The sequence below is a fragment of the Equus caballus genome, chromosome 5 (assembly GCF_041296265.1).
Source record: "Equus caballus isolate H_3958 breed thoroughbred chromosome 5, TB-T2T, whole genome shotgun sequence".
NCBI lineage: Eukaryota > Metazoa > Chordata > Mammalia > Perissodactyla > Equidae > Equus > Equus caballus.
In genome coordinates, this window is record NC_091688.1 from 38,895,285 (window position 1) to 38,921,577 (window position 26,293).

At 41.2% G+C, this 26,293-nt stretch overlaps 1 protein-coding gene across 7 annotated transcripts; it reads left to right on the top strand.

Annotated features, from left to right (window-relative positions):
- Window positions 1-2,354: 2,354 nt before the first annotated feature.
- Window positions 2,355-25,822, top strand: FCRL4 (Fc receptor like 4). 7 transcript variants are annotated; one of them, XM_014739868.3, is made up of 13 exons: window positions 2,355-2,499; window positions 4,211-4,231; window positions 8,330-8,584; window positions 9,632-9,886; window positions 10,181-10,465; window positions 11,308-11,595; window positions 16,825-16,935; window positions 17,355-17,417; window positions 18,096-18,123; window positions 18,988-19,070; window positions 19,303-19,371; window positions 23,544-23,575; window positions 23,675-25,822. In XM_014739868.3, the coding sequence occupies exons 1-13, from the start codon at window positions 2,469-2,471 to the stop codon at window positions 23,798-23,800; spliced, it is 1,647 nt and encodes a 548-aa protein (XP_014595354.1). In that variant the 5' UTR covers window positions 2,355-2,468; the 3' UTR covers window positions 23,801-25,822. The 7 variants fall into 7 exon arrangements, with proteins under 7 accessions (XP_014595354.1, XP_005610057.1, XP_023496715.1 ...); XM_005610000.4 differs by having other exon boundaries at window positions 9,632-9,670; window positions 23,675-25,062; XM_070266997.1 differs by having other exon boundaries at window positions 2,380-2,499; window positions 9,577-9,886.
- The last annotated feature ends 471 nt before the right edge of the window (window positions 25,823-26,293 follow it).

Below are 26,293 nucleotides of genomic sequence, written 5' to 3' on the forward strand. Positions count from 1 at the left end.
GCTCCTCAAAACCATCAAGATCATGAAAAGCAAGGAAAGACTTGGAAACTGTCCCAGGCCGGAAGAGACTAAGGAGAGATGACTAAATGTAGTGTGGTATTTTGGATGGGACAGTGAAGAGAAAAAGAATATTAGTGTAAAAATTGGTGAAACCTGAGTAAAGCGTGGAGTTAAGAGTAACATGACAACCTTTGTTTCTTAGTTTTGACGAATGTACCTCTACAATGCAAGATAATAACATTAAGGGAAACTGACAATGGGTGAGGGACGTATGGGAATTCTATGTACCATCTTTGCAACTTTTCTGTAAGTCTAAAATTATTCCAAAATTTAAATTTTATTTTTAAAATGTAGAGTTTTAAATGCTTCTTTTTTTATGTACAAAAAAGTTCAGAATTTTCACATTCTTACATTGTCACTAAATATAAGTATTACTGTCCCTCACTAATATAATTAATATAACCCTGATTAGTCAGGCAATTGCCTAATAAATTGCCATCCATGGCTGATGTTTTGAAATAAAACCATGGTTTTGGCACCAACAAACGAGGTATTTATGTCAGTGACTTAAACACAACAACAAAATAGTACTTGACTGACTTAAACTGTTTAAACTTTTACATGGTGGTTGTAAACGTGATTTTTGTGTTTGCACATCCTATATAATGTCATAAATGTAAAGTTTTATTTGCTAATTGAAATTCATTCTTCAACAAAATTGATGCTGAAACAAGAAAACAGAAGATGCAATTTCAACTCCTCCTCAATCCTTAGGCAATAATATTTGAGTTCTTTTTATCTTACATAAAATACTCTTTTGCTGGTAGAACACTATACCAATCATAAAGTGCTTTCCAGTTTGTGGTCTGGAAATAATAATAATGATTTCTTGAGTGTTTACCTTGTGCCTGGTACTGGGCCATGAGTTCTGCATCATTGTTGCATTCATACGTACATCAATATTGACATCCCCAAAGTGGATATTATTTTTATCTCCTTTTTACTATGTTGAAATTGAAGTCTAAAGTGGCTAAGTACTTGACCAGTCACTTAACTAATAAGACGAGGAGCCAAGATTTGAATCCAGGTCTGTCATGTCTCACCCCTCCTGAGACAAATGAAGTCAGCCACAATTTGACAGAAAGGTCAGAGGGCTGTGACAAAGGACTAGGTGCCACCCTGACACTCTTTATGTTCCCACGGTACCCTGTATCTATGTCTACTGTGGCCTTACCACATTTTTCTTTAAGTCTTTAAGAGAGACATTTTATTCATCTCATTATACTTCTAAGGTCATGGACATTACCTGGAATACAACTGATGTTCAATACAGAAACTAGTTAGAGAAAATATTATTATATGGAAAAATGCTGTTTAATAGAGAAATACAGACCACTCATAATTCATCCTATGTCTATTATCCTCCCCTCATAGGAAGGTCAAGGATCATTTATTTCTGGATATCATGAGGGTAATGATGATGGTGATGATGACTGCCTTCCATCTTTGTCCATGCTCAGCTCTCAGTGCTAGAATGATATCCTTTCAACTTGGATGTTACTTCCACTGTGAAGCGTTTCTTGCTTCCCCAGAACTGGGTCAGATTTCCTTCTGTTGGACCAGCAAAGCACTTTTTACTCTGTATTTAACTCCCTGCTGCCTTTGTCTGCCCCACTAAAATGAAAGCTTATTGAGTTTTCTTACCACTATACTCCCAGCTACTGGCACAATGCCTAACATACAGTTGTACAATCAATATGTATTTGTCGAGACATTCTTGTAGCAGATTTTAGATTCTATTACCTTAAGTTAAAAATTGTACTGTCCATTCTCCAGGGAGAGCATCATGGGGTTATAATTTACTCATCAGTTTTCTTCCTACCCAGATCAAAGTTTGTAGCTTTCTCTGAGATAGATGAGTCAGGATATTTTCATATGTGTCAGACAAGGCGTGAGTAGTCCTATGATTCAAATGCTTCATCAAATATAGATGGTCAGCTGGAGTGGTCCAGCAGAGGCCATCAGGAGTCAGGTATTTCTTCATTGAATGAGAAGTTCTCCAACTCTGGAGTGATTCAGGTACATCCTTAGATTATGTGAATCTCAAGAGGGCTGCAGTCTTGCCTAGTATCTGGTAGCAGAGCAAATGAGTTGCAGTTTCCTTGGAAGACAGAGGATGGAGGGTTCTGAAAACATGATGACCAAAGCCTTGAGAAGCTATTCACACCAAGATGTCAAAGCAATACTTAAGCAATTCTATTAAGTATTGATTTTCATTATTGGGATTCTCTTACACTGGGTAACATGCTATTTGGTATTTTAAGAAAGATTCCTCTACTTCCTCTTTTCACTTCATTACCGCAACCAGCTATACTCAGAGAAGCATCTTGCTGAGCTCACTGCCCAGCACTGGGAACCGGCCTGTCTCCTAAGAACTGCTCCTCCTCGGGCTGCCAGAGCAGGCTTCCATGCTACTGTGGGCATCCTTGCTGTTCCTTGGTAAGTGATGGAGAGGAAGCCTCTGCTCGCTGAGAAATCTGAGCTTCTCCACGAGCAAAGGCCTCTCCTCTGGGCTGCTGATAAAAGGGATTTTACTCCTATTTAAGAACAGTAGAAAATGAACAAAGGGGAAAGATGTTGATTAAATGGTATGAGAAGAAAAAAATTGATTTCCAAAAGTGTATTCATCATTTGCTTTTAACTGCCTACAGAAAATTCTTTCTATTCCAAAAGTGGGCTTATTTTTCCATGTATAAATAAAGCTACAGTTAGATTCAGTTACCCTGGTAATCACAGGTCATGAAGACCAGAGTGAAAGATGAACTGACACCATTTTAAAAGGACCATGTCCTAATTGTGAGCAGGTGTAGAATGATCTGCTGAGAATAGTTATTGCCTTCTCTGTACCTAAGATCAAACCTGCTCTGATGTTTGCAAAGAGCCTGAGAAGAGAAGAAATAAGAGGGTTTCCCTTTGTTTTTTTTCTTCCTTAATTTTGTACTATTTATCAATATTTATATAAATGAGGCACAGATTTCCTAGTAGCTCAAGCTAGGGAAATAAAGACCGGTCAGTCAGTCATACACCAAATATTTATTAAGCATGTTTGTCTTGTTCTCAGCTGTATCTCCAAACCCTAACTGAGGGAAGAGTTGTTAGTGTGGCTGGCGCATCATGGGAACTCACTAAATAGCAGATGAATGGGTATATGAACATGGCACAATGCTGGGCAGTGAGGAGAACACAGTGACATAGAGGACACAGTCTTTGCCCACAATGGCTGACACTCTGATAAGGAAATAAAAGTACAAATGCAAGAGCATTTGACTTGGCAGTAGGAGAAAATATTACACAATGTGTCATAAGATAATGTGGGTGATAATAATTAATGTTTGCTGATAATAATTAATTCTTGCTGAGCCTTATGTCAGATACTTCTAAGAATATCTGATGTATTAGTTTACCTAATCCTCTAACAATCGGTAGGTTAGAATTGCTATAAATTCTATTTTACAGATAAGGAAACTAAGGCACAGAGGTAGTCTCTTGCCTTAAGTTTCCTTCAGTAGAACAGTTACAGGTCAGGACTCAAATCCATAATCTAACATTGGAACCATGGTTTTAAGCACTAACCCACACTGCATGTCCAATTACAAGTTCCAAATGAGCTGCGATGGTTGTGTTCTGAGTCAAGAGAAGAGGGAGGCTGCTACAGCCTAGGGGCATCTGAGAAGGCTTCTTGGGGGAGGTGGGATTTCATCTGGGCCATGGGTGTGACGTGACTTTGGTACTGAAGGAGGAGAACAGCGTTCCAGGCAAGAAGATAGTGAAGCCAAGTCTCAGCAGCAGCCACAGTCAGTGTTCAAAACGCAATGACAGCAACCAGTAATTGAAGACTTGCTAATTGAACGCATTAAAACAAGACTATGAGGTCACTTTTATGGTCCCCATTTTACAGATGAGGAAAGTGATCCTCGGAGGTTTTATATAGTTTGCCCAGAATCACACAGCTGAAATTCAAAGCTGTTTCTGCCTGAGTTCACAGCCTGAACTTTTGGCCATGGCATTACCTTGCTTCTCTTGAGTGAGTGGAACTGGACGTGTTTCTCCTCCTCTTAGTTGGAAGAAGAATGTGGGCAGGTGAGCTCTCAGGATGGAGTGGTTTGGGGCTCCATGCCTTATGCTGATGTCTGGCTCTTGACTTTTGCAGCTCCAGTCAGTGGACAACTTGGTAAGTACCCCTTCTCTTTTCTTTCTTATGTTTCAAGATATCCTAATAACCATCCTCTATCTCAAACACTTGTAAGAAGAGGCCTTGTTGTGTCTGCATCCTTTTCCTGAGGACTACAAGCATATGAAACCATTGCTCTGTCTTATCATTCTGACCTTAAGACTTTGGGAGTTACACTCTTGGACCAAACCTGTTATTGTATTCGATGAACTTGGGGGGCCTAGGATACATGTCATGGAGATCAAAGAGAGGGGGTGCCTCCACCTGACACGAGACTCTAGCCAACCTGACAGAATGCATAAACTCCTGAGAGGGGAAGCATAGAAATAAGCCAGTGCCTCAGTGGGGGAGGATGGGGTACAAACAACTTGCCTGCTTCTCCACGTTTCCTAGCTCCAGCTTGACAAAGCACTGCCCTAACTATATCAACCAATTTATCCTGAACTTAAGCATTTTTGTAGATATTTTCCTATTAATAACTCAAATCATGATGACTTTGAGCCCCCATCCTACTTGTCAGGAGAAAGTCCGGCTTTCTACTGGAAGCTGTCTCCAAGTGTTTTGCCAATCCCTGTGGATTCTTTCAAGCCCGTGGAGTCCATCCTGGGGGCTGCACAGCCCCTTGATATACACTGTCCCCTGCAGTTCCTGGGTCTACAGTTCTCCCCCTTAGTGCTGTGGATACGCTCCGTTTCCCACAAATCCCTGACTAACTGGGAAGAGATTGCAACTTGGCAAGACTTTACTAATGGTTCTAGGATGGAGAAATAAGGTACAGAGAGTGTTGTACATCAGCTACTCGATGTGGTTAATCTCAGAACCCATTAACTCAGTTCTAACCTCATGAGGGCCCTGACAAGGTATGTTTCCTCCTGGCCATAGGGCCACCAGTGCGCGGCAGGGCCAGCTTATCTGGACCAGCAAGGAATCTGGCTGCATACACCAAAGGAAGTCTCTTTCTTCTAGTATAGGACCTACTGCCAAGTCCCTGTGTCCCTAAACCCAGGTGCTTCCTAGGATAGAGATAATGGGGATTTTTATTCCCTTCAGGAGAAACAACCCCATACCCACTGGGGACACAGGATAGTCTGTACCAACCTCTAAAGAGAGACAGAAAAATGTCTGCAGAGACACGTGAATGTTTTACATTACCAAACAGAACATTTAGCTTCTTCATTTGAAACAAGCATCCAGGTTACTCTGCAGTTTTTGCCTCCAAACAGAGGGAGAGTATTTCCTTCACATTTGAGATAACTAAAACACCACTTTGGCTAGTTTTTCCACAGAAAGTTATGAATATACAATGTCTCAAACTTTAAAAAAGCCATCGCTTATAAGCTCTTAAATGTAGACGTTGATCTGAGTGTAAAGGTACTAAGAAAAAAACACACAAAGTGATTCCACTTAAAATTTTATAGTAAATTACATAACCCAAAATTGAGATTTTATTTTTTAAAAAAAAACAATACAATTGGAAATAATTTGTTTTATTTTCTACTTCACAGACTTTAGCTTATCATAGGCAATTTCTAGAGCAAAGCATGAATCTAATATTGATTTTTTTTTTGGTATGTGGTTGCTACCACAGCTTCAGGCATCCTGACCGTGTTCAAGGCAGGAAGTGGTGGAGGGGGGCAGGGGAAGCTAACACTGTAAAAGAGCTTCCCAGTATGCTCTCTCTTTCCACCATAAAGGAAAAACTTTCCCCAGAATCTCCATTCCCTAGTCCACTCCTAGTTTTATTCCTCTGACATGTCTTTATCCAGAACACACAGCTGGGAAGGTCAGTGCTTCACTTTTTCAAACCCAACGGTGGCAACAGGCTTAAGAGGAGGGCATTGGGACTGACTTTCAGAAGCCAAACAAGTATTTTCCCTATCATTGGTTTCTCCTCTTCAATTGTTAACAGAGCCTTATTACTACACTTGTCAGTGACTTTGGGAGCCATCAGAGCAGTGGTCCCACATAACTTCTACCAACTTCATGAGTTACTGCATCTTCACAAAATCTTAAATATCACTTTGCCATCAATTTTCGCTGTATGTCCTGTGAAAGATTAGCCTATCAAGGCACTGATCTTTCAGCAGGCTAGGTAGTAGCAATAAAGGGGAAGGATGTTTGAGGAGATGTTTCCAATCATGTATAATTTGGGTTGTAATTATTTTTGTTATGGCAGAGAAGAAACATTTTTCCTCTATCTTCTTAGGTTTTATAATAGGGGCCTGCAAACTAAATGGACAAAGACAGATTAACAAGAGAAAAGAGAGATTTTTATTCACTACTTACAGGAGAACAAAGAAAAATGTGAGCCATGGAGGCAGGTGGAATTTGGGGCTTATATACCATCTGAATAGCGAAAGGGGAAAGGGAGAAGAGCACTTAGGGGAAAACAAATGGCTTTTAGGAAAGATAAATAGGCCGTTAGAGAACAGATGAGAGCTATGATAGTTTTGTCACAATATTTATTTAGGTGTGATGCACTTCCAGTCTCTGGTGATAAGAATTAATCCTTCCTGGTTGCTCCTGGGGAGGCAATTTATGATAATTGAGTTCTTTTGGGAGGCCCTGCTTTCAGATAGATAAGGGTGTTCAGAGTAAAAACACATACATAAAATCTACTCTCAAATGCCTTCAGCTCAAAATAATTTTTATGCCACAGCGGTATATTCGGGATGCCTTCAGTTACTAGCCCTCACAACCTCACAACTACAAAACTCAGAAAATAAACACTTAGATAAGAGCCTCAGTAACAGTTTCTTTCGGGGAAATATAATTATAAACAAAATCTTATCCCAATCCAGAAATCCTCTTCAGAAAGGATTAAAGAAAAAATGCTTGTTTCTTGAGTAAGCATTAAACCGGAATGTGATGTGCATCGCAATCCACTAAGAGACTGCGGAGACAGAGACGAATGTGGCGTTCCTGTACAGCCAGGCAGATACGACCCCATTACAGACATGTTTTCAAGATTAAACTATTTCTCAATTAAGAGGTCTTGACAGCACCCTTTGTCACACATAGCTCATGATAATCGGGGAGACCACCCCTGTGTGAGCTATTTGGCTTTCATACAAAGGAGGAATAAACTTCTCAGGTCTTTAGGCCTGGAGGTAGTTTTGCATACTGGAGCAAGGTGCCCTCCAAATGTAGTCTGTCATCCTCCCACAGGAAGTGGGAGAGAGGGGAGCTATTCCCCTAGATGTCTGCATTTTGAAAAGATGGATCCTCTTGAGAAAGACATTCCTGAGTTGTGAGACTGGCAAGGGGCTTATTCAGCCTTTATAAAGATTTACATCATTTGTAAGGAATTCTGAAAGAAAAGGGAGAGAGGGAGAAGAGTTTTCCCTTATTTTCAACAGGGAGAGTTAAACTTCTTATTTTCAATTTATATTTACCTTTACATTCTCCAGTTTCTATCCGTCAGTGTTTCAAAGATCTTAAAGCCTGATTTAACGCAAGGTCCATATTTTATTGTCATGAAAGAGTATCTTTGAGGATTGGGGAGATAGGAGCACCTAGTCCCCTCCCCCCAGCACTCATACTTTTTGTCGCTATTCAAATATAATTCTCACTTCGGACAACAGCCTGCTCCCTTCTCCTCTATCTACTTCTTGTTGGTAAAAAATACAGCTCAAACCCTTTTCCATAAGTGCATAATCAATCCCCAAATTCCTACGCTCCCTCTATCACAACCGCCAGCCCACCACATGCCCATGGCATACAACTGCTCATCTTAGAGATGAGTCTGTAATATCAGGAGCCTGGAAAGGAGGGAATCCAGGAGGAAGCTACTTGAGGACATGGCCCACTGGGAAAGGTAAGGGGGTTGTGAGCCTCCCATCACTGATCTTCCATGGTCAGTCGGTGCTGCTGGGGTTGGCTCTGAAAGGCCAACATGCTCCTATGGACCATGGAGCAGCCCCCATACCTCTGGGTAGGCAGGCACAGCTGGAGAACCTGCAACCTGGGGAAACAGCACCCTTCCCAGAAGGCCTTTTAGGGATTCTCCAAAGCCAGGTCCTCCAGTCTGTCCCACACAAACCTCTGTAGTGGGGACTGCAGGCACCTCCACCTCAGACTCATTTCTCTCCTCCTCAGCAACTGCACCCAAACCCACGATTTCTCTCCATCCTCCATGGACCACCGTCTTCAAAGGAGAGACTGTGAATCTGACTTGCGATGGATTTCACTTCTATGCACCAGAGAAAATAAAATGGTATCGTCACTTCCTTGGAAGAGAAACACAAATCGAAACCCTAGGAAACACCTTTCAGGTCCATTCTTCTGGAGACTACAGATGCCAGGCCGAGGGCTCACAGCTAAGTAACCCTGTGCGCTTGCATTTTTCTTCAGGTGAGAAAGAAGGAGAATTAGTTAAAACTTTAGGAATGGTTTTGGTACATCTTAGCTCCTTGGAGTCTCCAAGAACTGAGGCTTTCATTCCGCTCTAACCCTTGACCGCAGTTACTTTCAGTTTCACCTTCTCCTTCCTGGTCTATAAGTATTTTCCAAACTGCTATTGATATTAGAGTTCAAATGTCTAATATGAAAACATTCTTGCACACTTACATAGCAAAAGAGTTGGTGTTCGGGGATTCAAAAATGAAGCTGTTTGAGATCCTGCTCTCAGACTTCCTCCAGGAGAAGTTACACATACATGAATGTACTGAGCACAAAATAGAAAGTGAAAAGTGCCATAAAACAAGAGTTCAGAGGGGAAAATCTCCAACCTCAGGCCTTGTGTCCCCACCTGTCCTAGTATCAGTCCCTTCTTTACTCCTGCTTTTCTGACACCCTATCTCATCCTGTCCTGTTTTGCCTACTTTAGGGACAATGGTTTGGATCACTCCACAGGCATCGCTCTGTAGGAGCAGGCATTCACTGCTGTCATCTAAGAAAGAAAGGGTAGAACTAATCTCAAAGAGCAGAGAATTTCCTTAGCAGACCACTTTCACTATCCCTCCAGCCTGGATTTGTGTCTGTGATGATAAACCTGCCACATAGCAGACTCCAATGCATTGTAATACTTCCCGTGCTATTTCGCTAAAAGCTACCACTTGGATGACTCCTGCTCTGAGGTTTGATGAGCAAGCTGGTGTTGATCTTTGCCATATTCAATGACATCAGGGATTTTGATCACACCTCCTCTCAGCTTTTCCTCTCTGTTTGAGAATCCTTATATTTTTAATCTATCATTGAATGATTAAGTAGATGTGCTTGGGATTTATTTAGGAATTGTATCTGAAGTGTGTCACTGATTTGAAAGGAAATGAGCACCCTTGGGTCAGGAGACTAAATCCTGTGGAAGAGAAAAGAAGAAAACAGCAAAACCTTTGTAATTCCAGATACACAGAGGACGGAGTGCCTGAATGACATGTCTTGTTTCTCTGTGGTTTCCAGACCCTCTCATCCTTCAAGCCCCGGATGCTGTGTTTGAAGGTGATATGTTTGTTCTGAGATGCAAGAAAAGGGGGAAAGAGAAACTGATTGCTGTGAAGTACACTTACAATGGAAAAGTTATTTCTAATTCTAATAAAACCTTGGATCTTCTGATACCACAAGCAAGTTCAAATAATGGTGGCTATTACCAGTGCATTGGATCTGTGGAAGGAAATTATATGTTTAGATCAAGTACAAAAGTTATTAAAATTCAAGGTAAACCCTTCCTTTCATTTAGATTTGCTTAGTAATGTCAGGGTCGGGAAACTGGGTGTGACAGGAGGGGATCTATGGGTTGATATCAAAACTCTGAATAAATGAGAAGCCTAAGTCCTCTAGGAAGCAGAGAAAGTGGAGTGATTAGACTTAAATAAAATGTGATAAAGGATTGGATAAGCTTGTTTGTCTTGCTGTGTGTCTGAAGTTTCCTAGGACTGAGAATCCAAGCCTACCTCTCCCGGGGCTCTAAACACCCTCATGCTGAGAACTGGATTTTCCTCTTCTCTCTAGAACTATTTCCACGTCCAAAGCTGACAGTCACAGCCTCCCAGCCTACAGAGGGGAATTCTGTAAACTTGAGCTGTGAAACACAGCTCCCTCTAGAGCGGTCAGACACTCAGCTTCACTTCGTCTTCTTCAGAGACAACGAGGTGATCCTTTCAGACTGGAGCAGGTCCCCAGAATTCCAGATCACAACCATCTGGAGGGAAGACTCAGGATCTTATTGGTGTGGTGCTGAAACAATGACCCACAGCGTCCACAAACGAAGCCTCCCACTGCAGATCCAGGTGCAGAGTGAGTGTTGGAGAGCCAGGTGGGCTGGGTGGGGCTGTGGTATTTTCCCTGACTACTCTTTGGCCCTTTGTGGGTAGGGACGGCCCAGTACAGATGGATTTTGCCATCCTGGTGGAAGCATCAGGCTTAGACTGAGAAGTGAAGTACTGTAACAAAAGAAATGCAGAATTTCATTTCCAACTCCATTTCTTTAAAACTCAGTCTTCCTTTGACACTCTATAGCCTCAAAATGATAGAGGTGCTTCATGGAGTTAGATACAGGAGTTGGGGAAAACAAAACAAAAACAAGAAAACAAGGGGCCCTGCTACTGAGTTGGCAGATTCTAGAATGCCAGATCTTGGGGCAAACTATTTAGAAGATAATCTTCCATGTTTTCTTAATCAGTAGCAACAAATAGTAATATGAGTGCCTGTGATGTATAAAGCAGAAAAGAAGGAGGTGCATACATGCATACATACAAAGATAAACACAATAAATATCAGCTTGTCTTAGGTACCAAAGCAGGACTTCTGGAAATGGATGTGATCCAGCCCAGTGCCATTATGGCCACTATTGTTGTTACCTATCTCTCAAAACAATCCAGACCTCCAACTAGGACATCAGACAAAACTTAAATGCTTCTCCAGGGATGGCCCATCTTTTTTCTCCTGGAGCCTTGTGTATCAGGATGGAAAACTTACTACATTTAGTGATATTCTAGGTCCAAAATCCAGTCTGTGAGCTACAATGCTGGCACCTGCTAAAGAATATATCTTAAAGTGACATAAAAGGTGACCCTGTCCAACATCCCAGCCCTGCCCTCCCACACCAGGCCCTCACTTGTCATCTTGTGTGCACACAGGAATCCCTGTGTCTGGAGTCCTTTTGGAGACCCAGCCCCAAGAGGGCCACGTGGTTGAAGGGGAGACACTGATCCTTGTCTGCTCCGTGGCTGAAGGCACAGGGGACACCACATTCTCCTGGCACAGAGAGGACACAAAGGAGAGTCTGGGGAGGAAAAGTCAGCGTTCTCAGAAGGCAGAGCTTAGGATACCTGTTACCAGCGAGAGCCATGCTGGGGAATACTATTGTACAGCTGACAATGGCTACGGCCACATCCGGAGTGAGGTAGTGAACATCACCGTGAGAAGTAAGTTGTAATTTCCATTGATCTTATTTATTCTCAGCTTTCTCAAATTAGGAGTGGGCATAACCAACACTATCTTTGTGACCCTCCTTTTTCTATTTCCATTTTGCCATCTTCCGTGGTGATAGACAATTTCTTCCGTTCAAATATTAATAATTCAGGTTATGATGAAGTCGTACAGTGAGGCAAAGCTGGCCAGGAGCCATTTCACACGTTGGAGATGATTTTGTGTGCCTGTACTCTGATCCATTGTGTGCTGATCTCAAAGAACAGCTTTAACTCATTAACAGTGTTTTACGGTAGGGTACAGCTCTATCATCCTAAGTGTCACCTATACTCTGCTTTCAGTAAATCATCCACGGCACATCAAACCAGTCTCCTCAAGTCTGAAGGACTGAAGTAACAGACATTCCTACACTCCATTACTGTAGGCCTGAGAGGGTCTCAGTGCCCAACTGTATGCAGGTCAGGAAACTTACAAGAGAGCAGATACAGAGCCTAGTTCTGTCCACTGAGGAGACAAGCCTTCCTTTGGGATCCCACAGTTCTAGCTTATGTCTTTCTCTTTCTCTTCCTTTTTCCCCAAGAAGCCACACAGGCCAAGCCAAGTTCCCACTCAGCTCCCTTGGCACTCAGGAAATGGTTTCTACTAATTGAAATTCCTCCTCTATCTCAGAGTAAGTTGCATCCTTCGATATCCAATAAAGCTAACTTTTATTGAGGAGCTACGGGAAAGCTAGAATTCCTTGCTTTTTTTTTTTTTTTTAACAATAAAACTCCTCAAAAGAATTTTCTCTACCCACTCTTTTTACTTCTCCTATTTTCTCTCAAGTCCATCACCATCAGGCTTGCCTCATTCCACTGAAATTATTCTTGTGAAGATCACTTATGACCTCTCTAAATCATAAGTCAGTTCTTATTACTCCTCTGCTCAATATTTTCCCCTGGCTTCCCATCTCCTTGAGAGTGAGAGCCAACATCTTCTCAATGGTCTGATGATCTGGCCCTCCTACTTCTCTGACTTGTCCCCTGCCACTCTGCCCTCACCTTTGCCACTCTAGTCACCATGGTCTTCTGTCTCTTTCTCAAATGTTTTGGTCACACTTTCACCTCAGGGCCTTTGCATTGCCCTTCTCTGATATCCTCATGCTCACCCCCTCACTTCCTCCAGAACACTAATCCCCTGTTCAATGAGACCCTCCCCAACCACCCTAGCAGCTCTTCACCAAGGTGCTCCCTCTCCAGGTCCTGCTGGATTCTTCTTCACAACACATGTCACTAATTGCCATGCCATGTAGTCTTTGCTGTCTCCTCTCACTCCTCCCATATTAGTGTCATGAAGGTAGGTCTTTATTTTGACCACTGTTGTATCCCAAGTGCCTGGACTAGTGTTTAGCTCATATGAGGCATTTGATAAGTATTTGTTGAATGAATAAATTTTACATAAATCATTTTTGTTGATCATAGTAACAATCGTAGAAGATAAAGATATTATTATCTCTATTCTGCAGAAAAGGAGTGTGAAGCTCAGAAAGGATTGGTAATTTGCATAACTTCACAAAGCTTATACCAGGCAGCCCAGATTTTATCCTCCATGCAATCATTTAGCTCAGAGAAAGAATTGTCAAAGTTCTCCTAGGGAGTACCCCATAGTCAAGTGCCTAGCGTCAACCAGGCTAAATAAGCATAGAACTGTGCTGTTTATATCAGCAGTCAGCCCTGACAGAACTGTGAACCTCAACAGTTTTGGTTAGTGGCTCTGGGAAGGGCTTGCTATGCTAATGGCCCAGCTGCTGTGCAGTTTTCCCTTCAACTCCCTGGAGGCAAGTCTTGTGATCAAGCGGGGTCTTCGTAGGTGGGGGGACTGACATGTTTTCCCACATAAGGGTGCCACAGAAGGGTCTGCTTGTCACCCTCAAAATTTCTTAGCGAACAGCAACATTGAGCATAATTCCCAGCAGAGAAGGGCAGAGACTAAGCTGGGTGTCATTTTAATGTCATTTCAAGAAGCAGCTGGGGAGGGGAAGAGAAGATAGCAGAGCTGAAAGCTCCCAAAGGGCACTCCCTGAAGGCTCTTGAGTGCCTTAAATCCAGAGTGACACTGGAGGTAGGAGTGCTGCTTCTCCAGGAAGGCTCTTATACTGAAAAGTTTACCTTGGAGAGCCCAAAGCTTGCAATCCCTGAATAGGGTAATAGTGAATCTGAGGGTCATTCACACCCAAGTGTAAAATTACTTACCTTCCTTTTGGAGGTTAAGGGGATAAAAATGAATTAGCCTCCTCTGATCCAGACAGTGAACTGGTTACTTCACACATGTAATTTCATTTTACACTCACAACTACCCTGCAAGGCAGATGTCATTGTCTGTTAAGGAAACAGATGATCTCAGGGATTAAGCAAATGTCAAGGATTGAGTTGATGTATGATAGAGCAGAAATTTCTTCCTAAATCTCTTTTGTTCATGGACCTTATGCAAAATCTCTGTACTTTAGAAGTGGGAGAATTTCTAGCAAGAGAGAAACTCTGAATTAGCCTGCAGTACTAGGCTAAGGTGGGCTGCCGAAGCTCATGTTGCTATAACAAAATACCATAGACAGAGTGGCTTTAACAACAAGAAATTTATTTCTCACAATTCTAGAGGCTGCAAGTATGAGATTGTGTCTGAGATCAGGGTGCTGGTATGGTCAAGTTGGCAGGAGAGCTCTCTTCCTGGCTTGCAGACAGCTGCATTCTTGCTGTGTCCTCACATGGTAGAGAGGGGGAAGAGAGAAAGAGATCTCTGGTGTCTCTTCTAAGAACACTAATTCCATCATGAGGGACCTCATCTAAACCTGATTACCTCCCAAAGACCCCCATCTCTAAAAGTTAGGGCTGCTTCCATGTATGAATTTCAGGGGGAAACACTTCAGTCTACAGAATAGGCTGAAGTTGGCTGGAGTATGCTGAGTAGGAGCAGACCTAATTTGTGGGCGTGTCCCCTAAGCTGATCAGAGGGCAGCATGAAGTTCTTGAGGGCCTAGGGCATAGTATGAGGGCAACAAATAAGAGCTAATACTAACATAGACATAGCACTTGTCATGTGTCAGGAGCTGCTCAAAGTACTTTATATATATTAACACATACTTAGTCTACCTCCAATAGTACTAATATAGTTACCATCATCCCCATTTTACAGATAAGAAAGCTGAGGCACAGGGAGATGAAATAATTTTCCCTGGCCACACAGCTAGTAAGTGGAAGAGTCAGGATTCTAACCCAATAACATAATTCTAGAGTCTGTGCCTTTCTTTTTTCCCCCACATTTGTCAAGATATTATTGGCATATAACATTGTGTAGATTTAAGTGGTACAGTGTGATGATTTGCTATATGGATGTATTGTGAAATGTTTACCACAGTAAAGTTAGTTAACACATCCATCACCTCACCTGGTTACAATTTTGTGTCTGTTTGTGTGTGGTAAGAACTTTTAAATTCTGTATTAGCAGCTTTCAAATATATGATACAGTATTCTTAACTCTAGTCAGTGTGCCGTACATTACTATCCTTAGAATTTATTCATCGTGTAACTGGAAGTTTGTATCCTTCGACCACCTTTATTTATTTCCCCCATCCTCCATCTCTTGTGCCTAGTAACCACAGATTTGTTCTCTGTTTCTGTGAGTTTTTAGATTCCACATATAAGTGAGATCATACAGTATTTGTCATTCTCTGTCTGAGTTATTTCCCTTAGCATAATGCCCTCAAGATTCATCCATGTTGTTGCAAAAGGTAGGATTTCCTTCCTTTTTATGGCTGAATAATATTCATCCTACATATATATATATATATATATATATATATGTATACATTATATATATGTATACATTCTTTATCCATTCATCCATTGATGGACCCTTAGGTTGCCCATGTCTTGGCTATTGTAAATAATGCTGCAAAGAACTTGAGGATGCAGATATCTCTTTGATGTAGTAATTTAATTTCCTTAGGATATTTACCCAGATTGTTGGATAAAAATAGAACATAGCAGTTCTATTTTTAATTTTTTAAGCAACCTCTATACTGTTTTCAATAGTGGCTGCACCAATTTTCATTTTAACCACGAGGGTACAAGGGTTTCTTTTTCTCCACATCCTCACCAACACTTGTTATCTCTTGTTTGTTTACTAATAGCCATTGGGACAGGACTGAGGTAATATCTCACTGTGGTTTTGATTTGCATTTCCCTAATGATTAGTGATATTGAGCACCTTTTCATGTACCTGTTGGCCATTCATATATCTTCTTTGGAAAAAAAGTCTCTTCATGTCCTTTGCCCATTTTTAAATTGGATTATTTGGGGATTTTTTTGTTTTTTGCCATTGAGTTGTATGCGTTCCTTATATTATTGGATATTAACCCCTTATCAGATATATGATTTGCAAGTCTTTTCCCCCATTCTGTAGATTATCTTTTCATTTCTATGATGGTTTCCTTTGCTGTGCAGAAGCTTTTTAATTTGATGCAGTCTCACTTCTTGATTTTCACTTTTGTTGCTTGTGCTTATGGTGTCATATCCAAAAAGTCATTATTGAGACCAATGCCAAAGAGATTTGCCCCTGTTTTCTTCTAGGAATTTTATGGTTTCAGGTCTTACATATAAGTCTTTAATACATTTTGAGTTAATTTTTGTGAGTGGAGTAGACAGAAGTCCAGTTTTATTCTTCTGCATATCTAGTTTTGAATATCTAGGTTTCTCAGTGCCATTTGTTAAGAGACTATCTTTTCTCTGTTGAGCATTCTTGGCTCCCTTGTCAAGTATTAGTTGATCATATATGCATGGGTTTATTTCTAGACTCTAGATTCTGTCCAATTGGTCTCTGTATCTGTTTTTATGCCAGTACCAATTCGTTTTGATTACTCTAGCTTTGTAGTACTCATCAGTGGAAGGAGCTGGCTACCTTTTTCCCCTTTGCCACAATCCACCAGGACTCTTAACCTCTTGCCTTCTACCACTTCACAATGAGTTACTTCCTGTCCTGTACAGGCTCAGGTCTGAGCCTCGCACAAGTAGAAGGCTACTTCCTGTGCCACATCATCCCCGGTCTAGCCCTCGTGAGTCCTAGCCCCTCTAGATTCCTCCCTCTCCCAGGGCTCAGACTCCAGTCAAGCCAAGGGAAGGTTTCAGGGCATCGTGGCAATTCTAGGCCCTAGATCTCTTCCCCTGGGGCTCATACAGACTCTTCTCCCTCAGGCCCTCCAGGGAATAGAAGTGGCCTTATTGCCGGGGGAGCCACTGGAGTGTCGCTCAGCATTCTTCTGGCTGCTGCCCTGCTGTTTTGCTGCTGGCACCAGAGGAAATCAGGTTTGTGTTCTCTCCTACCACTTGCAAGAGCCCTTGCTTTGGACACCTCAGCTTGTTGCAGCCTCGGTAACCACCAAATCACCATTCTCTACCTCAGCACCCCAACACTCACAGGCACACTCAAACCCTTTAAAGGGCAGTTTTCTTAATAGATGCTGTGGTTGAGGGCTGCTTATATCTAGTTTGGTTTACTAAGCCTCAAGTGAAAGGTGGGGAGGAAGTAAGATTTTAAATGTAAGTTTCAAAAATTTTATCTAAACAGTTTACTTGGGCGGTTTCTTTGGTTCATACAGACTGGTCAACTAGATACGTCAGCCTGTCCTAAATCGCCCTTATATGGACAATCAAAATAAACCGACAGGCTCTGTAAAGAAGTGACTAGAAATAGGATCTGGCTAATCTCTATTCTTTTTCCTCAGAGACTCCTCTGAGTCAAAGCCTGAACCTACCATCTCATGCTTCAGAGGCCCTGCTCTCCACAGGTCAGCCCTCCAGCTCCTCCCCTACCTGAGGGAGAGTTTCTCCGTCTGCCAGGCACCACCTACCATGTGCTTCCAAATGCTTCTTGCCTTAGCCCAGGTCAAGCTGGTTTCAGATGCCAGAAAACCTGGTGTGGAAGACAGGCACAGGACCTCTTTCAGTTCTAGAACATTCACCCACATCCTTCAACTCTGTCTCTTGATGTAATTCAGTTCAACTCACCAGGTCCTTCTGAGCGCCTTCTGTGGGCCCTGCTCTGGGCTAGGTATAGGGAGCTTTGGACCTCTGACCACAAGTCTCCTTAGCAAGCCTGAGTTGGAGCCCCAGGTTCCTGTGGGCATGACCACAGATGCTCCTTGCTGTCCACCTGCAGCTCCTCACTACTCTACAAGACAGAAGTCAGTTATTTTTAATACTTCCTGAGGTACATGGACACAGCCTTGAATCTTAATCAAGTCTCAAATAATTGCATATTTAACCCAGGAATATGTGGCCCTGTCCCCAGTAAGTTATATGCTTTGTTCAATTTTTTTTTCACATCAAGTTTCATGAGAATTCGGGACAGGGTCCGTGTTTGAATTTTCCCGTGACCTCTCTTAGGCAGCTTATGTGCGCGTGAAGTAGTATTTGAGAAAGTGCTCCCTCTGCTGACATAAACGTGCCTTTGCTTTATTTTGCAGGAGACGGTTTTCTGAAAAACAGAATCAGGTGAGGCCTCAGCCTTGCGGTTTTCCAAGAATAAAATATGCAGAACTACGGGGCTGCAAAATTAGGTCAAGTGATTTCTCTATGTCCCTATGGTTAGATGCTCCCATTTTCACGTTCCTTGAAACAGCCAAACTCACAGCTTCCAAGAAAGCTTCTAATAGTCTGTGTTATAGAGATTGCATGTATTTAGATAAGCTTCTTATTTGAAATTCATCCACTCATCTAAAAGGATGATACCAAAGGTTACAGATTTTCTAGGTTGACGCAGTGTATTTCTGGTGCAAATAGTGCTCTGGTTAAACAATATATTACTATAACTATGTGTAAAATGACTATCTGTTCCAGATTTACCAGGAAAGTCGCATTTTCCAATAATCTTCTTTTTGCTCCACATGTGCACATATTTTCATCAGATTTTGTGCCTTTAACTTTGGTTTGGAAAATATGGTCTTCTTCTTCTGTCTATGTCAGTGTCTCCATCTTAGGTTACAGCCAGGGACTTGGGGCATGGATTATGTCTAATTGCTTCTTGAATTGTCCTGACAGGATGAGGTGAAGACAATACCTCCTGATGATGTCAGGTTTTTTAACCAATTGAAAGTGATCATTCTACCTGTGAGATGATTGCTGCTGTGATGTCAGAGACTCTCTGGCCTTGTTCCCAGGGAACCTGCCCATACCACAGCCCCGGGATTTCTTTTAAAAGGACAATATGACTCTATATAGACATATTGATGCTCCAGTTAAACCATTCAGGGTCCCCAGTCCTCTGGTGTCTGCTGAAGTCCCCTTTCTCTCTGGCTATTCCAGTCTCCTGCATATTATAATGTTCCAGGGATGATCGTGTGTTTCTATGTCTCACAGGAGTCCTCCCACCCCAGGCTTAAGAGAGTCCGCCCATCCCACGTGCCCTGCCGCAGTGGAGCTGCAGCAATTGTACAGCAATGGTGAGGATTCCCCAGTAGGAAGCTGCTCGCAGCCTGAGCCAGGCAAAGATAATGTGCTTTGAGGTCTGGAAAAGGTCCCTGGTCTCCCTAAGGTATCCCACACCTAGACATTCCCAATAAATACTTGCTTCACAGTCTGTCCCAGAAGAGTGGAGAGGATGCTTAGGAAGGAGCATCTGCAGCACATACCACTGACTGGGACAGTCTAGAAAGTGTTGTTTTTTCTTTCCAGTGCACCGCAAAGAAGGAGACCTGGTATATTCTGAGATCCAGATTATTCAGCAGGGAGAAGAAAAGGAAAGTAAGTCACTGGGGATAGATTCTGGCTGCAAACTATACTCGTTCATTCAATACATATTTATTGAGCACGTCCTATGTGCCAGGTACTGTTGTAAGCATAGGAAGTCAATCAGTGAACAAAGCAGATAAAAATCCCTACAGTGTGGTGCTTAGACTCTGAAGAGAGAGGGTAGACACTAAAAAATGCATAATATATCTTTGCTGAAGGTCAGAACAAAATTAAACATCTTTCTGATAGATACTGTGATCATGAAGGTGTATATATGAAGGTTGTCCTTAAGTAATTAATGAATGATAACAAAGCACCTACTGTGTACTGAGAACATTTATATACATGTATAATGTATACATATATATACATATATATACATCCATATATGTGTGTATATATATGTTTACATATATACGTTTAATTAATCCGTATAATGCGTCCATGCAACCAATACACTGAACAAGCAAGATTTATGGTTTAATTATAAAAATTTTCTGTCTTCCACAGTCTCTTTATACTGTATTTTGTGGGAGATCTTCTCAGGCACTCAGGATGAAAATTCTGGCAGCCAAAGGCTTTTTGACAAATTCTCTATTCTTACTGTCTATTACCTATTCTCTTAGGTAATAGACAGTAAGTGGACACTATGTCACAGTCTCAAGTTGGTAACTAGAATATCGAGTTCAAAATATTAATCAAAACTTTCCTATCTCTAGTTCAGACACATTTCAGAGTGGAAGCTGGCGATGGTAGGGCTGAGAGGGAAGACAGGGTAGAGTTGGCTTCTTCTCTGTTTCTTTGGTTGGCCTCTCCTGACTAGTCTGGAGGTTGCTGGGGAAAGGACTTACTCCAATTGGTGTTTTAGAAGCAGGTTTCCGCCTCTTTGGCCTGCCAGATGCTTAAGCAGGCACTCTCCCCTATGAGGTGCATGTGTAGTCTCTTCTGAGGTTTCCTGCTGAGTCTCTCCTTCCCGAAGTTCCTTTGGTACACCTGGTACATTTCTAATTCCAGAGTTGTTTGCGACTCCTTCACTGGCCTCACTTCCAGTTGATCACATCCAGCTTTATGCTGCTGGAGTCTGTTGGTACCTGTAAATGCTATTGGACAGGACCCAAGATGGCCACACTTCTGCTTGTTCTCTCTGCCACGTGGACCACATCTGTCCTTGGGAACACTTGGGCATTTCAGGTCCGTGCTAACCCAGCAACACTATTCTGATCTGATCACCAGTTGTGAGTCAGAATTCTCAACTCTCTAGATTGGTGGCTTTCAAATATTTTTTATTGTAATCCACCATAGGAAATACAAATTGTATTGTCAGCCAGGGCGAACATGTACACACACACACACACACAATCACTGACACATAACTGAAACAAAAGCTATATGAGACAATACTTAGTGGGATACACTCTATTTTCTATTCTGCTCAAATTTATTGTTTTAATCAGCTTTTTGAGGTATAACCTATAGACAATATAATTCATTAATTTTAAATGTACAATTCAATTAATTTTAACAAATGTATATAGTCAGAGAACCACCACCACCATCATGATGTAGAACATTTCCAACACCCCAGAAAATCCCGCCGGGTCCCTTTGCAGTTAATCTCCCCCAGCCCCACTCCTGGCAACCACTTATCTGCTTTTTGTCCCTATAGTTTTGCTTTTCTATAATTTCATATAAATGGAATCATATATAATGTAGTCTTTTTATCTGGCTTCTTTCACTTAACATAATGTTTTGCAATTCATCCATATTCTAACATATTATAAGGAGTTCACCACTTTTTTCTTTGACATGTAAAAAGTTGTACATGTTTAATATATACAACTCACAAGTTTGGGGATAAGTATATACCATTGATAAGTATATACCATTGAAACCATAACCACCATCAAGTTCATAGATATATGCATCATCTCCCAAAATTTCTTTCCACTCCCTTTATTATTATTATTATTATTGTGTGCGGTAAGAACACTTAACATAAGATCTACCTTCTTAGTAAGTTTTAACTATAGAATAGAATGTTGTCAGCTACAGGCACTATGCTGTATAATAGATCTCCAGAACTTATTCATTCTGCATAACTCAGGCTTTGTACTCTTTGACAATTGCCTCCACTCTCTCCTCCTCCGAGACCCTTGTAACCACCATTCTACTCTCCACTTCTATGTGTTTGAATATTTAGATTCCACATATGAGTGAGAACATACAGTATTTATCTTCTATGTCTGACTTTTTCTACTTAGCATGAAGTCCTCTAGGTCCATCCATCTTGTCACAAGTGGTAGGATTCTCCTCTTTTTAAAGGCTGAATAATATTTCATTATATATGTATCTACGTTTTCTTTATCCATTCATCCATTAATGGACATTTAAGTTGTTTCCATATCTTGCTTATTGTGAATAATTCTATGATGAATAAGGGAGCGCAGGTATCTCTTCAAGATCCTGATTTTAATTCCTTTGGGTAAATACTCAGAAGTGGCATTGCTGGATTATATGATCATTTTATTTTTGATTTTTAAAGGAACCTCCATACAGTTGTTCATAACGACTATACCAATTTACACTCTCATCAAGAGTGTACAAGTGTTCCTTTTTCTCTGCATCCTTGCCAACACTTATCTTTTGTCTTTTTGATAATAGTTATCCTAACAGATGTGAGGTGATAACTCATTGTGGTTTTGATTTGCATTTCCCTGATGGTTAGTGATGTGGAGTACCTTTTGAATACCTGTTGCCCATTTGTATGTCTTCTTTGGAGAAATGTCTATTTATTTCCCTTGCCCATTTTTTAATCAGGTCATCATTATTATTATTTTGACTATTGAGTTGTATGAGTTCCTTATATATTTTGGATATAAATTCCTTATTTGAAATATGGTTTGCAGATATTTTCTCCCATTTCAAAGGTTGCCTTCTCTACATATGGCACCTCACTTGGGAGTTTAAAATCTCCAGTATCTTTGTACCTACTAGAAATTTCAATTGTAATCTTACCTAAACTTGTTTTACAAATGAGGCTAAGGAATTTTCAAGGTCACACAACCAGTAAAAGACCAAGTCTTCTGTTTTGCTGTTATATTTGCTGTTTCTAGAACCTATTACTATATTTGACCAACACATATCATCTGATCACCTAGTTTGTTCTCACTTTGATTTCTCAGCCGTTTACACCAATCAGGGTCTTTTGCACGGTGGGATTAGAACTGCCACCAATTTGCTTGGGTTAATTGGGTCCATCTTATAAAGTTAACCTGATCATTTCCTGTTCTTCACACTCTGTCCTTGACACATTTGTCAAAATACCGTTATAGCTGAGCACTCTGTTGGCGGACTAGTTATATTTTAGACACGTTATGTATTAATGATCTGTAGCAAGATTTCTTCACCAGTGCCTCAAGGTTTGCCTGAAGCCCCTGAAATTGTATGCAAAGTTCCGTGCATATGACTATTGTTCTGAGAAGAGAATACATAGCTTCTATCATATCATTAAAAAGATCTATAACCCCAAAAGGTCTATAGTAAGAATATGGTGAAAAAGAGAAACCTCAAGTGTCCCAGGATGTATCTTTTTTTCAGGCTCTATCTCTCCATAAAATTACTCTGTGTTTTTGATGATTCCATCTTCTTCTCTGAAACTCTTAATTTCCCATGTGGGATCTGACAAATCATACCTTCTAAACTTTTTTCTCACTGTGGTTCCATCTCTAAGAAATTGTGGCAATAAAATCAAGAACTAGAATATGCTAATGTAAGAGGGCATACATATGAAGAGCTGTAATTGGAACTTGGTGGGCAATCAGGGGTGAACTTTGAGGTTGGGGTGAAATGGAAGTGCTATACACTAAGAGAGGAAAGAATTAAAACTAAGAGACAAATCCTCTCTCAACATCTGGTGAAGGAAGGGAGCAAGGTTTCTTGGCATGGTATTGAGGGAAGACTTTACAGATCAGTGGAGCTTGAAACGAATTTGCAGAAGGCTGGGTTGAGAAATGATGAAACAGAAAATCACATGTGCTACAGGGCGTGTTGGGGTTTAGGGTTAGAAAAACATGACAGTCAATGAAAGGGCCCAGTGGCTCCCAGCCTCTGGGAAATAAGCTAAAAGACTGAGTTCCTGGTGGATCCAGATGCCCACAGTTCAGTGGTTCCCTTTCCCTCCACAGCCAATACCTCCAGAACATCTCTAGAGGACAAGGTGAGTTTTATTTCCTGACTATTTTCTCTTCTGCTACTACCTATAGCCCCATACTCCCTCTCTCTTTCCATTTCTTCTTCTATCTTCTTTCCACTCCAGTGTGCCTCCGTTATCTACTCTGAGGTGAAGAGGCAGCTTTCAGGGGATTCAGCTGGAATGGTCCGCTGTAAGGATGAAGAAGCCATGGAAAGTTACGAGAATGTCCCTCATAAGACTTGTCCCTGATCCAAAGCCCCCAGCTAAGTGCAGCCCTCAAGGTCTCTGGAGTGGACAACAAGTTCCAGCTTTCCAGTTCTTCTTGCGCATGTGCACTCACTCCCAGGACTCCTGATTCATCTACTCTGAAGTGGTGATGGGATGGCTCCTGAAAGACTTCACTGACATAACCAGGATCCATAGTTAAGGGAAGACCCTGTGTACCTGCTCTGAGGCAAACTGACATGTTCCCCAGGGTCTGATTTAGGGGAAAAGAATAAGGAGGGAGAAGGATTAATGTTGAAAAACAGAAGTACAAATTTTGGTGAATTCGGATTTATACATAGACAGAAGAGAGTGAGTTGACTCAGGTCTCTGTTTAACATGGTCACAACAATTCTCCCACTGGGGAATCATCTGCACTCATTGGTTTCACTGTGAGTAGCTGCACAGGTACTTCATAGACCATGGATAGCTCCTCCCCTCCTGCTTACACTGTTCACACTGTCAGGGTTCAGTTCAAACAAAAGAATGCATTCCAAATGGTTTACAGAGAAAGATATTTAAAACACGATATTAAATACTTTGTAAAATCATCAGAAGAGCTGGAGAAGCAGGCTGTCGGCTGAGTTTCCAAAAGCAAAAACTAATTATGTTAACATTATTAGGGACATTTTTTTCTCTTTCTTCTTTTTTTAAAGTTTTTTTGAGGAAGATTAACCCTAATCTAACATCTGCCACCAATCTTCTTTTTTGCTGAAGAAGACTGGCCCTGTGCTAACATCCTTGCCCGTCTTCCTCTACTTTGTATGGGGCATGCCTGCCACAGCTTGGCTTAACAAGCGGTGCGCAGGTCCGCACCTGGGATCCAAACTCACAAATCCTGGGCCGCCCAAGTGGAATGTGCAAACTTAACTGCTTTACCACTGGGACCGGCCCCCAAAGATTTTTAACATTAGAGAAGAGAAATACAAATATAAAATTAAAAAGTTAAGTAACAACCCTGCAAACCCAAATTTGAATTGGAAATAGTTTAAACTGATGACAAACTCTGCCTTTCTAAAAAAGATAGTTATTTCCTAGGTCTGTCTGCTGAAAAGACCCAGTAATAACTACCAATCCAATAACAGTGAGCACTCCTTGCACAGGTTGTAGTCTCTAAATACTACTTCCTACTCAAAGGATCTGGAGCCACCTTTCTTGTAGGAACTGTATCTTTGAGTTGCCAAATAGTTGATGTGAGAATAATTCTTCCAATAAATGAAGAAGGAATGAAATAAATAGAAAACCACTGTTTTGTGTGGATGTTTCATGCTACACCTACTGGTTAACATTAAAAGACAGACCCTCACTTGATGTGCCTCTTGAAGGTGGTATTCAATACCACCTACAAAGTATTCATGCGCAAATATCAAAACTGAATCAGATAGATTCTCTAGATCTAACTACAGGAAATCCTTGGGACAAAGGAATATGTTAAATACACCATGGCACTGCAATCAGCAACATCCAAACTGGGGGAAAATTCTGTAGGACAAATGACCTGCTTTCTTCAGCAAATAAATGACAAAAGATAGGAAGGAAGGAAGGAAATTTAAAAAATCAAAGAAGGAGAGAAGACCTATATATTAAATGAGACTTGAGACATATCAGCCAAAGGAATGAGTGGGCCTTGTTTGAATCCTGACTCAAACAAATCAAGTTAAGAAATACATCACAAATATGAAGGGAAAATTGTACACTAATACTAAGAAATGATTGTATGTCTGGGATATAAATGATAGTATTGTGGTTTCTATAAAAAAAAAGGAATTTTTATCTTTTAAACTCATACTGAAGGATTTGTAGATTAAATGATACGATTTTGTTTGAAATAATCTGATAAGGGTAGGCTGGGTGGGAAGTGGATGGGGGTAAGATGAAACCAGGGTTGGTCCTGTGTGCACGTTTCTGAAGCTGAGTGATGGATACATTGCTGGAAGAAGGGGAACTTATACTAGTTTCTGCTTTTGTGTGTTTTTAATTTTTCACAATAAAAAGTTAAAATATCTATATCTAGAATACCACCTCATTTCATCGCTTCCAGTGCTTCCATCCTTGTCCGAGGCACCTCTTGCTTTTATTACAGCAGTGGATTCATGTCTCCCTTCTTTGTCCCTTGCCTCCCTACAGCCTGTTCTCAGCATTGGGGTCATTGTGCATTAGCGATAAAAGTCCAAGTATCTTTGAAAAGCATAATATAAACAGGCAAGAGAGAAAGGTGAAGTCATTGTTTCTGAAATAGGCTCCCTGATTACGATGGAGTTCGGGAACTATTAACACATTTGAATTTTTGAACAATCTCACGAGAGATACTACTATTGCCAATTTACAGATGAAGATTCCAAGATTCAGAGGTGTTAAGGTACCTGGCCAAGATGATTCAGTTATTGTGGACCCAGGGCAGGAACTAGATCTGCATTTCCTTTCCCTGGTGTTGATTCTAAATTACCACATGACCTCCGCCTATCCTGTCTGCATCCA

Bases quoted from the DNA above. Each gene is read 5' to 3' on its own strand.
- FCRL4 (XM_014739868.3), top strand. From the start codon at position 2,469: ATGCTACTGTGGGCATCCTTGCTGTTCCTTG. The intron at 4,232-8,329 runs GTAAGTACCCCT...TCTCCTCCTCAG, and splicing joins TCCAGTCAGTGGACAACTTG to CAACTGCACCCAAACCCACG. The intron at 19,372-23,543 runs GTAAGTCACTGG...TTCCCTCCACAG, and splicing joins GCAGGGAGAAGAAAAGGAAA to CCAATACCTCCAGAACATCT.